The 12,881-nt window shown below is 48.2% G+C and overlaps 1 protein-coding gene across 5 annotated transcripts in view; it reads left to right on the forward strand.

The window, feature by feature from the left end:
* Positions 1 to 12,881, forward strand: part of Drc1 (dynein regulatory complex subunit 1) — an 85,361-nt gene that overhangs the window by 58,337 nt on the left and 14,143 nt on the right. For 2 of the 5 annotated variants that reach the window (XM_017320954.2, XM_017320955.2), the window contains exons 2-5: positions 2,997 to 3,109; positions 7,385 to 7,522; positions 8,992 to 9,078; positions 10,730 to 10,852. In XM_017320954.2, the coding sequence (XP_017176443.1) occupies positions 7,463 to 7,522; positions 8,992 to 9,078; positions 10,730 to 10,852 (270 nt within the window). In that variant the 5' untranslated portion in view covers positions 2,997 to 3,109; positions 7,385 to 7,462. Of the gene's footprint in view, positions 1 to 1,992; positions 2,081 to 2,996; positions 3,110 to 5,819; positions 6,004 to 7,384; positions 7,523 to 8,991; positions 9,079 to 10,729; positions 10,853 to 12,881 lie in introns of all 5 variants that reach the window. The other 3 variants (NM_001033460.4, XM_017320953.2, XM_030254633.1) reach the window with 3 other exon arrangements.

Raw genomic sequence — 12,881 nt, forward strand, 5'->3', positions numbered from 1 at the left:
ATTCACACACACCACATACACACACACACACACACACTCACACACACACACACACACACACACAAATCAGTTGCTGAGGCCCTGAGTTCAAATCCCAGCAACTACATGGTGGCTCAACCATCTGTAATGGACTCCGATGCCCTTTTCTGGTGTGTCTGAAGACAGCTACAGTATACTCACATACATAAAGAAATAAATCTTTAAAAAAATCAGTTGCTAATAAGCCCAAGCATATTTCCTGTTCCCACTGGTGTAAGAGCTGCAGGCATTTGTGTATCTGTATTTGTGCGCTCACAAGAGCTTTAGAGAACTCATGAAGATGAGTGCTGATAGTAAACACACTTCACATTTTGATCAGTTTTACCAAACCGTCTTTTGTTCAGATTGTCACACATTGTGTAAATAGTGCCTGCTAATTCTTACAGTTAAAATCTTTCCTAATCTGATGGAGAGTAGTGGTGTGTGCTGGGAAGTTTTATGTCAACTTGACACAAGCTAAAGCCATCTGAGAGGAGGGAACAACTTCAGTTAAAGAAATGCCCCCTTAAGATTGGGCTGTAGGACATTTTCTTAATTAGTGATTGATGGGGAAGGACCCAGCCCATTATGGGTGGTTCCATCCCTGGGCTGGTGGTTCTGGGTTCTATAAGAAAGTGGGCTGAGCAGGCCAGAGAGCAGCCCCGCCTCCCCGCCCCCCCATGGCCTCTGCATCAGCCCCTGCCTCCAGGTTCCTGCCCTGTTTTTGTCCCCGTGCTGACTTGCTTTGCCGATGAAGACTTAAGATTTTTTTGTTTTTTTGTTTTGTTTGTTTTTTGTTTTTCAAGACAGGGTTTCTCTGTATAGCCCTGGCTGTCCTGGCACTCACTTTGTAGACCAGGCTGGCCTCAAACTCAGAAATCTGCCTGCCTCTGCCTCCTGAGTGCTAGGATTAAAGGCATGTGCCACCACGCCCGATGAAGACTTAGAAGCTTAAACAGATTAAACCCTTTTCTCCCCCTAGTTTGCTTTTGGCCTTAGTGTTTCCTCACAGCAATAGAAACCTTAAGACACAATGTACCCTGGATTACCTGGGGTCTATGCTGAGGGGTCCTGAAGGTCCCTGCCCAGCCACCCATTGGAAAGGTCAGTTGACAGTGACAGCAAAGGCTGGGCATCTGCTCTGACCTCGAGGGTTTTGAGTGTGAGTAGCTGGCAGGTCTTAGACTGTTGCTTTCTAGTTGATTATTATTGTAGAACCAGCCAGTGAGGCAAGGCCTGCCAACGATAAGGAAGTGCATGCCGCCCTGGGTTGGTTTTAGTGTCTGTCAAAGCCCATTTACCAAGCATACCTGTTCCCTTCTGGAACCCAATATGAAGCCTGAGGGCAGGAGTCAGAGAAAAGTGTGGCAGATGGCATCAGCTGGTGTCCAAATGCCACACAGAGGAGATGCCAGCTACAAGGCATCATCTCGGTTGCTTATCCTGCTCCTGCAACAAAGGCAACTTGAGAGAGAGAATTTACTTCAGCTCATAGTCCACAGCCGGGGAGTCAAGGGCAGAAGTCAGGGAATGGTGTTTTCTACAGCGGGGATGGGACGTCCCATCCCAGCCAGATCCTCAAGATAACCCACATGTACAGTCCAGATACCTGTCCCAGGTGATTCTAGATTCTGTCAAACTAATGGCTCCAACCATCATGGGGACTTGATAGCATCCTGTCCTTTTCACCTGACTAGATTTATTCAAAGATGGGCTTTGTATCCTAAGGTTTTCTGTTCTCTTTTATTTGCTTGTAGTGTGGGATTTTTGTTGTTGTTGTCGTCGTTGTTTGTTTTGAGATTGGATTTCTCTATATATCCCTGGGTACTGGCTTTGTAAACCAGGCTGGCCGCAGAACTCATAGAGATCCACCTACCTGTGCCTCCCGAGTGCTGGGATTAACGGCGTGTGTTTAAACACAAAGCACAAACACTCATGACTGCACTGTCCTGCCTTGATGTCTTCCTGCCACAGGGAAGCCCTGGGAGAGTATTTGGACGGGAAGAAGGAGAGTGAGGAGGAGCAGAGCAAGAGCTACAAACAGAAAGAAGAGAGCCGCCTGGTACGAGCTGAGCCGGCGGTCGCAGAGTCTCGTAGCCTGGTTTTCATAGGCAGGAAGTATACCTTCTGTGTTGCTGACTCTAGATGGGGCTGTCTCGTTTTGGGGTTCCCTAGGAGTGAGCTTTCAAACTGTAGGTTCCTGTCAGGAAAGATGGCACGTAAGTACAGGTACCCACAAGACGGGGACAGGAGTGCTCTGCTGGAAGACTGGCCTAGGATATGATATGAGCAGGCCTCAGAAACAAACAAGTGAGAAATTGGGGCAGGTTGGGTGGGTGGGGATGACTGGGGTAAAGTGCTTGTGTCAAAAGCACAAGGACTAGATTTCAGATCTCCAACCACATGTAAATGAGGAGTCAGTAGGGTGGCAGAGAGCCCAAAGCAAGCTGGCTTGGAGCTGACTGTGTAAGGCTGGGTGGGTGGCACACGCCTGTTTTAATCCTACTACTTGGGTGGCAGAGGCAAGCAGATCTCTGTGAATTCCAGAACAGCCTGGTCTACAAAGGGAGTTCAGGACAGCCAAGGCTACACAGAAAAAATCCTGTCTGAAAAAACAAAACAAAACATCATGTAGACCAGGCTGGCCTTAGAACCAGTGATCCACCTGCCTCTGCCTCCTGAGCTCTGGTTTTAAAGACATAAGCCACTGTGCTCCTCTCTCTCTCTCTCTCTCTCTCTCTCTCTCTCTCTCTCTCTCTCTCTCTCTCTCTGTTTACATTTAACGTCTCTACTTATGTGCCCCGGGATGTATGTGCTGTGCTGCCTGTGGCAGTCCAAGGACTTGTGGCGTGGGAGTTGATTCCTACAGTGCGGGTCCCGGGGTTGAACTCGCGGCTTGGCAGCAAGCTTACACAGTGAGCCATCTCAATAGCCCAGAATAGTCTAGATTCACAGCTTGCCGCCTCTCTGTTTTCCAGAAACTGACTAAACTCCTGCTCTGCGGGACCGAGTTGGTGACAAATATTCAGGTGGCTGCAGACGTCAGAGAGATCCACAGGAGGGTTGAAGAGGAGGAGACAAAGCGGCAGAGGTAAGGGATGTGCTGCCTTTGTGCGCCACAGTCGCCACGTGACTGCCCTTCCACTCTCCCAGTCCTTGGAGCGAAAATTTGTCCAACCCGGTCTCATGGAATCCCCTTCCTGCTCCGTGTGAACCCACCGTCCTCCTTTCCCCGCTTCTTCCCTCGTCCCTCCCTTCCTCAAGTGTCCCAAGCTGTGTGGGTGTGAATGGAGGGCCGGTCGGTCCCTTGCCTCTGACAACACGGGACACTTAACAGCGGTCTGTTCTAAAAAGGAGATCAAGGAGATCAAGGAATGTAGGAAGTCACAGGAGGAGGCTTTCGGTTGGAGAAAACACAGCAGGAATTTTGGGTTGCACTGGGAAGGCCAAGTAAGGTTTAGGCTGTCGCGTAGGCATCTTAGGCAGAGGCGTGCAATCTCAGAACATGTCTGGGAGTGGCAGGTGCGGCTCAGATGGTGCCTACAGCCCTGGGAATGATTCTTGCAGGTGAAGCCTGTTGAGTAGGAGTTGCTGGCAGAGCGTAGGGGTGGAGGTGGGGGTGTGTGCATGCACCTGAAGTCAATGCTTGCCTCGGTCAGCAAACTTTCCTGTGGCGCTAAAGCTGCTGCAGGATTGATGGAAACCTGGGCTTGGAGCGCCACCCAGTGTTTAACCTGCAGAGGCCACGCCAGCCTCAGATAAGGCAAAGATAAAACTGCATTTAGTGACAAAGTGATGCTTTGTGAGGGAAACACTAGCTTTTCTTCCTCTTATCTGGGCTTCTCTGGTCTTGGTAAACACACTGGGAAACAGTGTGGCTTGTTTTCTGCTATCTGGCATACATTTAGTCACCGGAAGTCATGCTGTAAGGTGCATTTACTGTGCTGAGATTTAGAGGCGTTGTTTAAAGGCCACATGAGAGTGAAGATTTGGAGGTGAAGGCAGAAGCCCCCCATCACCCCCCCAAAATCAACTAAGAAGCTCAACATTTAAATCAATTAAGTGACCAAACCCACAGATAGCTCAGAATTAGGCACATAGAGGCATAGCTTATAAAAGAAACACTGTAATAGGTCCTGTGTGCTCTCAGCTGGACAGTGAGGTACAGGATCATATTCATGTTGTGGTCCCTGCACTAAAGAAGTTTAATCCCAGCCTTTAATACCAACACTTGGGTGACAGAGACAGGAGGATCTCTGTGAGTTTGAGGCCAGCCTGGTCTACAGAGTGAGTTCCAGGACAGCCAGGGCTACATAGTGAAACCCTGTCTTGAAAGAACAAAACAAAACAAAGGGAAGTTGTGGTCTTGTTTAGTGACAGTATAGTCAGCAGCATTGCTCCCGTCTCCGCTCTGATGACTTCCTCTCTGTCACATCATCAGTGCACCCCACACAGGGCCTCTCTGGAATTTCTAAAAGGCATTCCTGACTTCCTTCTCAGACATCCCATTAGTTTAGCTGGGGCGGAACGATCAGACACCAGAGGCTACGCTTGATAAAAAAACCTACATAAGAATTTAAGAGCTGGGTGTGGTAGCTTATGCCTGTATTCATCTCAGCACTTGGAAAGTCGAGGTAGGAGAGGAGCCTCAGTTTTGAAGCCACTCAGGGCCTATGGAGGTCCAGGCCAGCTGGAGACTCTCAACAAAAAGAATGTAGGTACCACTTGTGATGTGGCTGCCAGGTACTGAGACACACTCCCCCCCTGTTCCCCGCTGCAACAGTTCATCATTTTATTAACCCTAGCAACAGGTGTAAAAAGGTCGCCAAGGTAGATGCTTCACACTCTCCATTGTATCAAAGAGGACAGTGAAGCTTGTAGGGGTCAAATGCCTTGTCTTGAGTCCGCCCACAGGAGGGTCAGGATTTGAATATAAGCTGTTTGTAATAGCTATGGTGTGTCGCCAGCCCACCCAGCCCAGCTGGCTAGATGTGGGCCTGTGGATGTGTTTTAACGCCAACGTGTTTTTTTTAAAGTCGAGGTTGGAGTTTATGAAGAAGTCGCTCTGGTTGAGTCTCCTATCTTGATGCTTTGACCAAACACCCAGCTTAGAGAGCAAGGGCTTATTTTGGCTCACAGTTTGGGATTACAGTCCATGGTGGCACAGAAGCCATGTCAGCAGGAGCTGGAGGCAGCTGCTCACACCGCATCTGATGCCAAAAAGGGGGAGGGGGAGGGGGAGGGGGAGGGGAGGGGAGGGGAGAACTCTGGTGCTTACTTTGGTTTCTCCTTTTCATTCAGCCTCAGGCTTCATTTAGGTTTTCCTTAATCTTGACACGCCCTCTCTCCCTCCCTCCCTCCCAGCCTGCCCAAAGGCTTGTTCTGTTGTGGTCCCAAACCCTATCAAGCTGATGACTGAAGTTAACCATCGCAGATTTCAGTGTAGATGTGAGCAGGGCATTAAGGACTGGAGTGGGGGGAGGGATGTGGAAGGATGGCAGTCTGCGCTTTATTGTGTCTGTCAAGTTGTCAAGGGACGGACTTGCTGTTGGTCTTCCTTGGCAGGTGTTTCACTTGGGGTGAACCCACATGATAGAAGCAGAGAATTGACTTCAAGTTGTCCTCTACACACATGTGCCTGCACATGTATGTGTGTGTACACATACACAGACACACTAAATAAATAAATAAACAAATACAGGCAATCCAAAGTTAAGCTAAAAATAGTTTCCCCAGAGTTCTTGAGAGAAGCCACCTCTGGAAGGCAGGGCCCAGAGCACCCAGCCTGTTTCTACCTGCAGACTGGAGAAGCTGGAGAATGAAGTTAAGACCAGCCAGGATAAATTTGATGAAATCACGGCGAAGTGGGAGGAGGGCAGACGGAAGCGGATTCCCCAGGAACTGTGGGAGATGCTCAACAGCCAGCAGGTGCACTGTGCTGAGCTCATAGAAGACAAGAACAAGCTGGCCAACGAGCTGCAGCAGGCAAGGGGCCACCTTCCATCCAGGCTGAGAGGGAGGGGTGTGGCTTGGTGGTCCTTGGCTTTTCCTGCTTTACCTCATCACCTAGCATGGGACATAATTCAAGCCAGGAGTGGAGATAGACACCTGTAATCCCAGCACTTGGGAGGCTGATGCAGGAGGCTAGCAAGCTCACAGATAGGTGGGCTATAGCAATGAGGTGGAGTTGAACAAAAACGGAGAAATCAACTTGACCTTTTTTTTTATGCTGAATTGAATGCACTGCAGCTCTCTCAGGTAGATGGTTCCCAGGTTCGCTGACTCATCCTGAGAGCCCCCCTTTACTCTGTCATCTGTCTCTCTAAACTCTCAGAAGGGTTTGAGTCTGGCACAGTCCCACTTGCCTGTTTTTGATTTTGTTCCCACTGCAAGTCTACTATCCCCAGGCGATTCCTGTTTTCTTTCAGGCACTTGCTATTTTAGGCTTTGCTTTTAAGTTTTTATTCCATCTGAGTTAATTTTTTATGACATAAGGAGAGAGCACTATTTCATATTTTACGTGTGGACTGTCCAGCTAGTTGAACAATGCTGCTGCTGCTTCTTCTTCTTCTTCTTCTTCTTCTTCTTCTTCTTCTTCTTCTTCTTCTTCTTCTTCTTCTTCTTCTTCTCCTCCTCCTTCTCCTCCTCCTCCTCCTTCTCCTCCTCCTCCTCCTTCTCCTTCCTTCTCCTCCTTCCCTTCTTATTTTTTTTTTTTTTAATTTTCAGTTTCTGAGCACAGACTCATAAAGTCCAAGTTGGCCTTGAGCTGTACTTGTAATTGAGAATGGTCTTAAATTTCTAATCCTCCTGCCTCTGCCTCCTAAGTACTGAGATCACAGGTGTGTGTCACTATACTGGGTTTATGTGGTACTGCAGATCAAGCCTAGGGCCACCTGCATGCGAAGCGAGCACTTTACCAACTGAGCTGCGACCCTGATTCCGATAACATCGAAAGAACTTTCACCATGGTGTAGATTTGTTGGAGACTATTGGGCTGAGACGAGGCATGCAACTTAGAGTGCTTGCCTAGCACGCCAGGGCTCTACCATGCACGACCTACCTCTAGCTCTCAAGTGCTGGGATTTAGAGGTGTACACCACCACACTTGGATTTTTCTTTTTAACTAAGTCTTGATATATAGGGCAGGTTGGACATGAGCTCACTATGAACCCTACAGAGGCCTCAGACTCACTTAGTAACCAAGGCTGACGCTCATTCACAAGCCCTCATCTCTAGATCCATGCCGTCATGCCTGGCTTAATACCCACTGTTTATAGCTTCGGACGAGAGGTGGTCTGTTGTGTGTGCTTGGTGGTTCTTGTTTCTGTCTCTGTTTTTGACGGACTCTGCCTGTTCTCTTCTCAAGGAGTTAAAAATAAAGGATGACCAGTATGTGAAGGACTTGAAGAAACAGTCGGAAGACATCACCCTGATTCTGGAGAGAATGGAGGAGCAGGTGAAGAATGTGATGAAGAACTTCCGCCAGGAGCTGATTCACATCGAGGTGAGGGTTCTCAGGGACACCGGTCCTGACAGTCGAGGTGGGACCCGGTGGCTCCATCCTCTGATTTCTGTCTCTGACTTTAGGGTTTGTTTGCTCATTCATTCATTCATTCATTCATTCAACAGTAGCTCAGTGTCTACTGTATGCAGGGCACTCACTGTTCCAGGGGCAGCCGAGATGGCCATGAACAAAATAGAGGCTGCATTCTCGTGGGAGACAGCTAGAAGGAAACATGTAAACTCCTAGGTATCAAGTTTGGCTGGTGCTAATAAGTCTTTTGAAAGTGCAGTCAGTTCCCCGTCGCTGGGACAAAACAGCTTAAGGGAAGGGCCTTGCTGTGGTTCACGGGTTAAGAGTAGCCAGCCCGTCGTGATGGAGAGAGCACGGGGCTGAGCAGTTCACACGGTGAAGGCAGGGGCTGAGCACAGGGCTGAGCAGTTCACAGGGTGAAGGCAGGAAGCAGAGAGGAGTATACCTAGCTGAAAGGCGTCCCTCTCCTCCTTATCCCACCAGACCCCCAGTCTGCTCTAGTCAGGCTCCTAATCTAATGTGTACCGCCCACACTCAGGACTGCTCTTTTCCTTAGTTAGTCTCAGCCTGTCCAGGAGGCCTGCCTAATGCAGTCTCTCTCCGGAGCCTCTCGGTTCAACCAGGTTGCCAGTGTTAGTGAACCACAGGGGATAAGTGAGAGGCGTTAGCGCTCCAGAACTACAGTCAAATGCAGTGGTTTGTCGCTGGTACATGGCCAGTGAGTGATGTGAGGGACAGGAAGTGACAGCTAGCAATCAAAGATCAGTGCCTAAGTGTGAATGGCACGTTCAAGATTAAGATTGGATCTTAATTTGGTCTTCCAAAAATTCCACGAGAGGGAATGGGCCCTCTCCTGGCGTGCCCTCGCCTCTGCAACAGGAGGCCTTCCCAATCTGCATGTTGCCTTTGTTTTGTGGAGGCCCAGCCATGGCAATGCTAGTCAAGGTTGAGATATATGCCAAGGCTTGCCCTGTGGCTGCCAGCTAGTACCAGGTCTCTGATAGGCTAAGCCGGTGGATCTCAGCCGGTGGATATCGACCCTTTCACGGGGGTCACATGTCAGATATTTACATCACGGTTCACAACAGGAGCAACATTGCAGTTATGAAGTAGCAAGTAAGTAATTTTATAGTTGGGGGTCACCACAGCACGAGGACCTGTGTTAAAAGGTCACAGTGTTAGGAAGCTTGAGAGCCACGGCACTAAGCTAGGGGAAAGCTCCCTCTCAGAGTTTATGAGAAGTATTCATTTGTTAGCCTCCATGCAACCCTTTCAGCAGCCATTCGGCCACATGAAACTTGGGGAGTTCATGTTTGTATGGGACTTCACTCCTCTGTGTGACAAGGCACTTGTGTTGTTACCTGAAAGTTCTTGGTACTGGTGGGACCCTCTCCCCACAATGGCTGCAGACACAAGGGCTGTTTCTTGTCTTGGTTTAGAAAGCCTTTGAGTCAGAACGGCAAGAACTGCTATCCAGCAATAAGAAGAAATGGGAGCGAGCCCTGCAGGCTCACAATGCCAAGGAGGTAAGGGGTGGGTGAGCAGGTGGGCCCATCCAGGGCGACCGGTGGGCCTGTGGGCAGTGATGGATACTGCTGAGCCTTGAGCCTCAAGTGCCCCAGGAGGACTTGGGTGGCTCACGCTCCTTTCTGAGCTTTGTCGGTATCCATGTGGTTTTGAAGGCTGCACGTGTCTGAAGGGTGGATAACAATTTTGCGGCTTGCTGAGGTTTCTACCGTTTTGTCACTGCCCCCTCGGTATCCACCAAAGTCATAGTATTTGTGGCTCAAGACAGTGTTTTGATTTTTCCTTCTTTCTCTGAGAGAGGGTCTCACGTAGCTCAGGATGGCCTCAAAATTTCTATGTTCAGGACGACCTTGATCCCTTTGACCTTCTACCTGCATCCCCCAATGTGGAGCATTACGTCCAGTTGATGAAGTACCAGGGCCCAACGCAGGCGGTCCTTTGTGCTACCTGAGCACTCTTCCAGATGAGCTACCTCATCAGCTCAGCAAACTTTTAAAAAACATACTTTACTCAATTATTATTATTATTAATTATTATTGAGATGGTCTCACTGTGTAGTCCTGTCTTGCCTGAAACTCCCAGGAACAGGCTGGTCTTGAACTTGTGAACTTGCTTTTGCCTTTGTTGAGGTTGCAGGTGTGTACAACCCCTTTTTTTTTTTTGGTTTTTTGAGACAGGGTTTCTCTCTGTATCCCTGGCTATCCTGGAACTTACTCTGTAGACCAGGCTGGCCTCGAACTCAGAAATCCACCTGCCTCTGCCTCCCAAGTGCTGGGATTAAAGGCGTGCGCCACCACTGCCCGGCTGTATAATCCAATTTTAAGACATATTTAGGAGCTGGAGAGATGGCTCAGAGGTTAAGAGCACTGGATGCTCTTCTAAAGGTCCTGAGTTCAAAGCCCAACAACCACATGGTAGCTCACAACCATCTGTAATGGGATCCGATGCCCTTTTCCTACACATATACAGAAAGAAAGAAAGAAAGAAAGAAAGAAAGAAAGAAAGAAAGAAAGAAAGAAAGAAAGAAAGAAGGAAAGAAAGAAAGAAAGAAAGAAAGGGAGGAAGTGAGTTGGAGTACACACATAAGTAAAAACAATAAATTAAAAAAAAGACATATTTAAAAAAATAGTGTGTGAATATTGCATTACTTTATTTCATATGTACAAAGAACAAAGAAATGACATAAGATACATTATCATCATCATCATTGTTCTGCAGTGTAAAGGCTAGGTTATAAAGTGTGTTTAATTTATTTTAAGATCTGGGTTGTGTGTGTGTTTTAATGTGTAGATGTGTGAGCAATGTGAATGGTGTAGGATCCCACAAAAACAAAGAGGGCCTTAGATCTCCTGGAGTCACAGTCATGTGGATGCTGGCAACCGAACTTGGGTTAAGTGTTACTCTCTCTTAACAGCTGAGCCATCATGCCAGCCCCAGTTTCACTTCTTGACAGAGCGCCTCTCTGTAGTTTCTGCAATAAGAACCTAGCTAAGGCTCCCAGAACTCAACCCCCTTGGGGTGTGGGCCTTTGGATGCCGTCCCTGTCCAGGTGACTGCCAGGTTGTGCACTGTGGCCTGCTTGTTGGGCTCTCTGGGGGACTGAGTCGGGGCAGGAGGAGGCTCGCTAATCCTGTTGTCTGGCATCCTTAGCTGGAGTACCTCACCAACCGCATGAAGAAGGTGGAGGACTACGAGAAGCAGCTCAACAAGCAGCGGGTCTGGGACTGTGAGGAGTACAACACAATCAAGATCAAGCTAGAGCAGGATGTGCAGGTGAGGGCTGCTCTCCTCCCCCGGGATCAGGTGACAGATGTCTCTGTGTGACTCAACTTAGCTACTGCCCCCAGTGTCTCAGAGGCAGCCATTCCCTGCAAAGTATCTATCTACTTTCTTTTATTTATTTTTATTCTTTTGTGGGCAGGGGTAGGGTCTAATGTAGCCTAGGTTGGTCTTGAACTCTCTGTGTAGCCAAGGATGACCCTGAACACCTGAACTTTCTGTTTCTAGCTTCTAAGTGCTGGGAGTTGCAGATGGTTGTGAGCTACCACAGGAGTGTTAAGAACAGGACACACACAGGCTCTCTGCAGGAAGGGACAGTGCTCTAACCACTGAACCATCTCTCTCCAACCTATTAGTTTAACTCTTTTTAAAAATTACTTATTTGTAAACCTTGAACAGACTTTTGTTTTGTTTTGTTTTGTTTTTTGGAGGGCAGGGTTACTCTTTGTAGCCCTGGCTGTCCTGGAACTTGCTCTGTAGACCAGGCTGGCCTCGAATTCACAGAAATCCACTTGCTTCTGCTTCCCAAATATGTTGGGACTAAAGGTGTGTGCCACCATGCCTGGCTTAGTTTAACTCATGCTCTACTGACCTATCTATCTATCTATCTATCTATCTATCTATCTATCTATCTATCTATCATCTACCTCACTAGTCTATCATCTATTGTTTTGGAGGTTGAATTTAGGGCCTCATGCACATTATGTGAATGCTGTACCATGGAGTTTTGTCCCCAGCCTCTCTCTTACTTTTTGAGATAGTCTCAAGTTAGCCCAGGCTGGCTTTGTGACACCCCTGCCTTAGCCTCTGGAGTAGCTGAGGTTGTAGCCTATGCTACTAGGCCCAGCTGGCCCGTGCTCACTTAAAACTGTGAGTCCAGTTCTCACTGAGAGCTGCTGTCTTTAATACTAGGATGTTAATCACACAACACTGAACATGTGCCAGGACAGTGGCTGGGGAATGGAGTCAAGGATGCGATATCCCAGGGCAAATGCCTGTATCCCAGACATTACAGGGTGGAAGAAAAAGGATTAGCAGTTCTAGGTCATCTTTGGCTACATAGGGAGCTGAAGGCCAGCCTAGGCTCCATGAGACCCTTCTCAGAAAACAAGCAAATAAGCAACAATAATCTATGCTTAATATATATCAGTCAAGGATGGCTGGGTTGAGACTAAAACCTGAGCTGACTGACAGTTGGACACTGGTGTTAAAAGTTTGTTAAACATAGAGAGGAAACCAACAATCTGCTGCATAATCATGTCACTGTGCCCTGCAGACGTGGATTGTGGGAGACACAGTCTTCTGTGAGTTGTGTAGGATTTTGGGCTACACTGTCAACAACCCCCATATGCTGCTGCCTCTGGGATCCCAGTGGGAACTGTCTTGCATCTGAGATCTGGTGAAGCCCAATGGGCTGGGGTGGTGTTGTACACTCAGGACACTGGCTGTGCCCAAGGCATCGGTCACTGCCACTGGCATGACAGGCTGCTGATAGATGCTGTATGGGGGCTTTGCTTATAGAATCAGCATATTATTAAATTTTTCCAGATTGAAAAAGAAAAACATGACCCAAGTCGTTCGGCTCCAAGGTTTCTGCACTGTGTTCAGTGAAGTGAGACACTGGAAGTGGTTCACGATGCTAACTGTGGTGCCCAGACAGCTATGGGTTAAGAGCGCTTGCTGCTCTGTGGAAAGCTGGGCTTGGTTCCCAGCATCCCACATGGTGGCCACAGTTTCCTGGAATCCAGGCTGTGGCCTTCACCTGCACGTGGTACACATACATACATGCACTCACTCACACATACACATTAAAAAAGTGGTACTGGAAGTGTTCCTGTGTGTGTGTCTGTCTGTCTGTGTGCACTCACATGTGCCAGTGCATCATGGTGTAGGGATAGATACCAGAGGATATGTAGGACCAGAAATGACTTCCAGAAGTTATTTCTCTCTTTCTTTCCATCACCCCTTAAACATATCTTAAAGGATGGCCATATGTACAGGTCCTGGATTTTTTAAAAAACGA

This window comes from Mus musculus, chromosome 5 (genome assembly GCF_000001635.26).
Source record: "Mus musculus strain C57BL/6J chromosome 5, GRCm38.p6 C57BL/6J".
In the NCBI taxonomy this organism is placed as follows: Eukaryota; Metazoa; Chordata; class Mammalia; order Rodentia; family Muridae; genus Mus; species Mus musculus.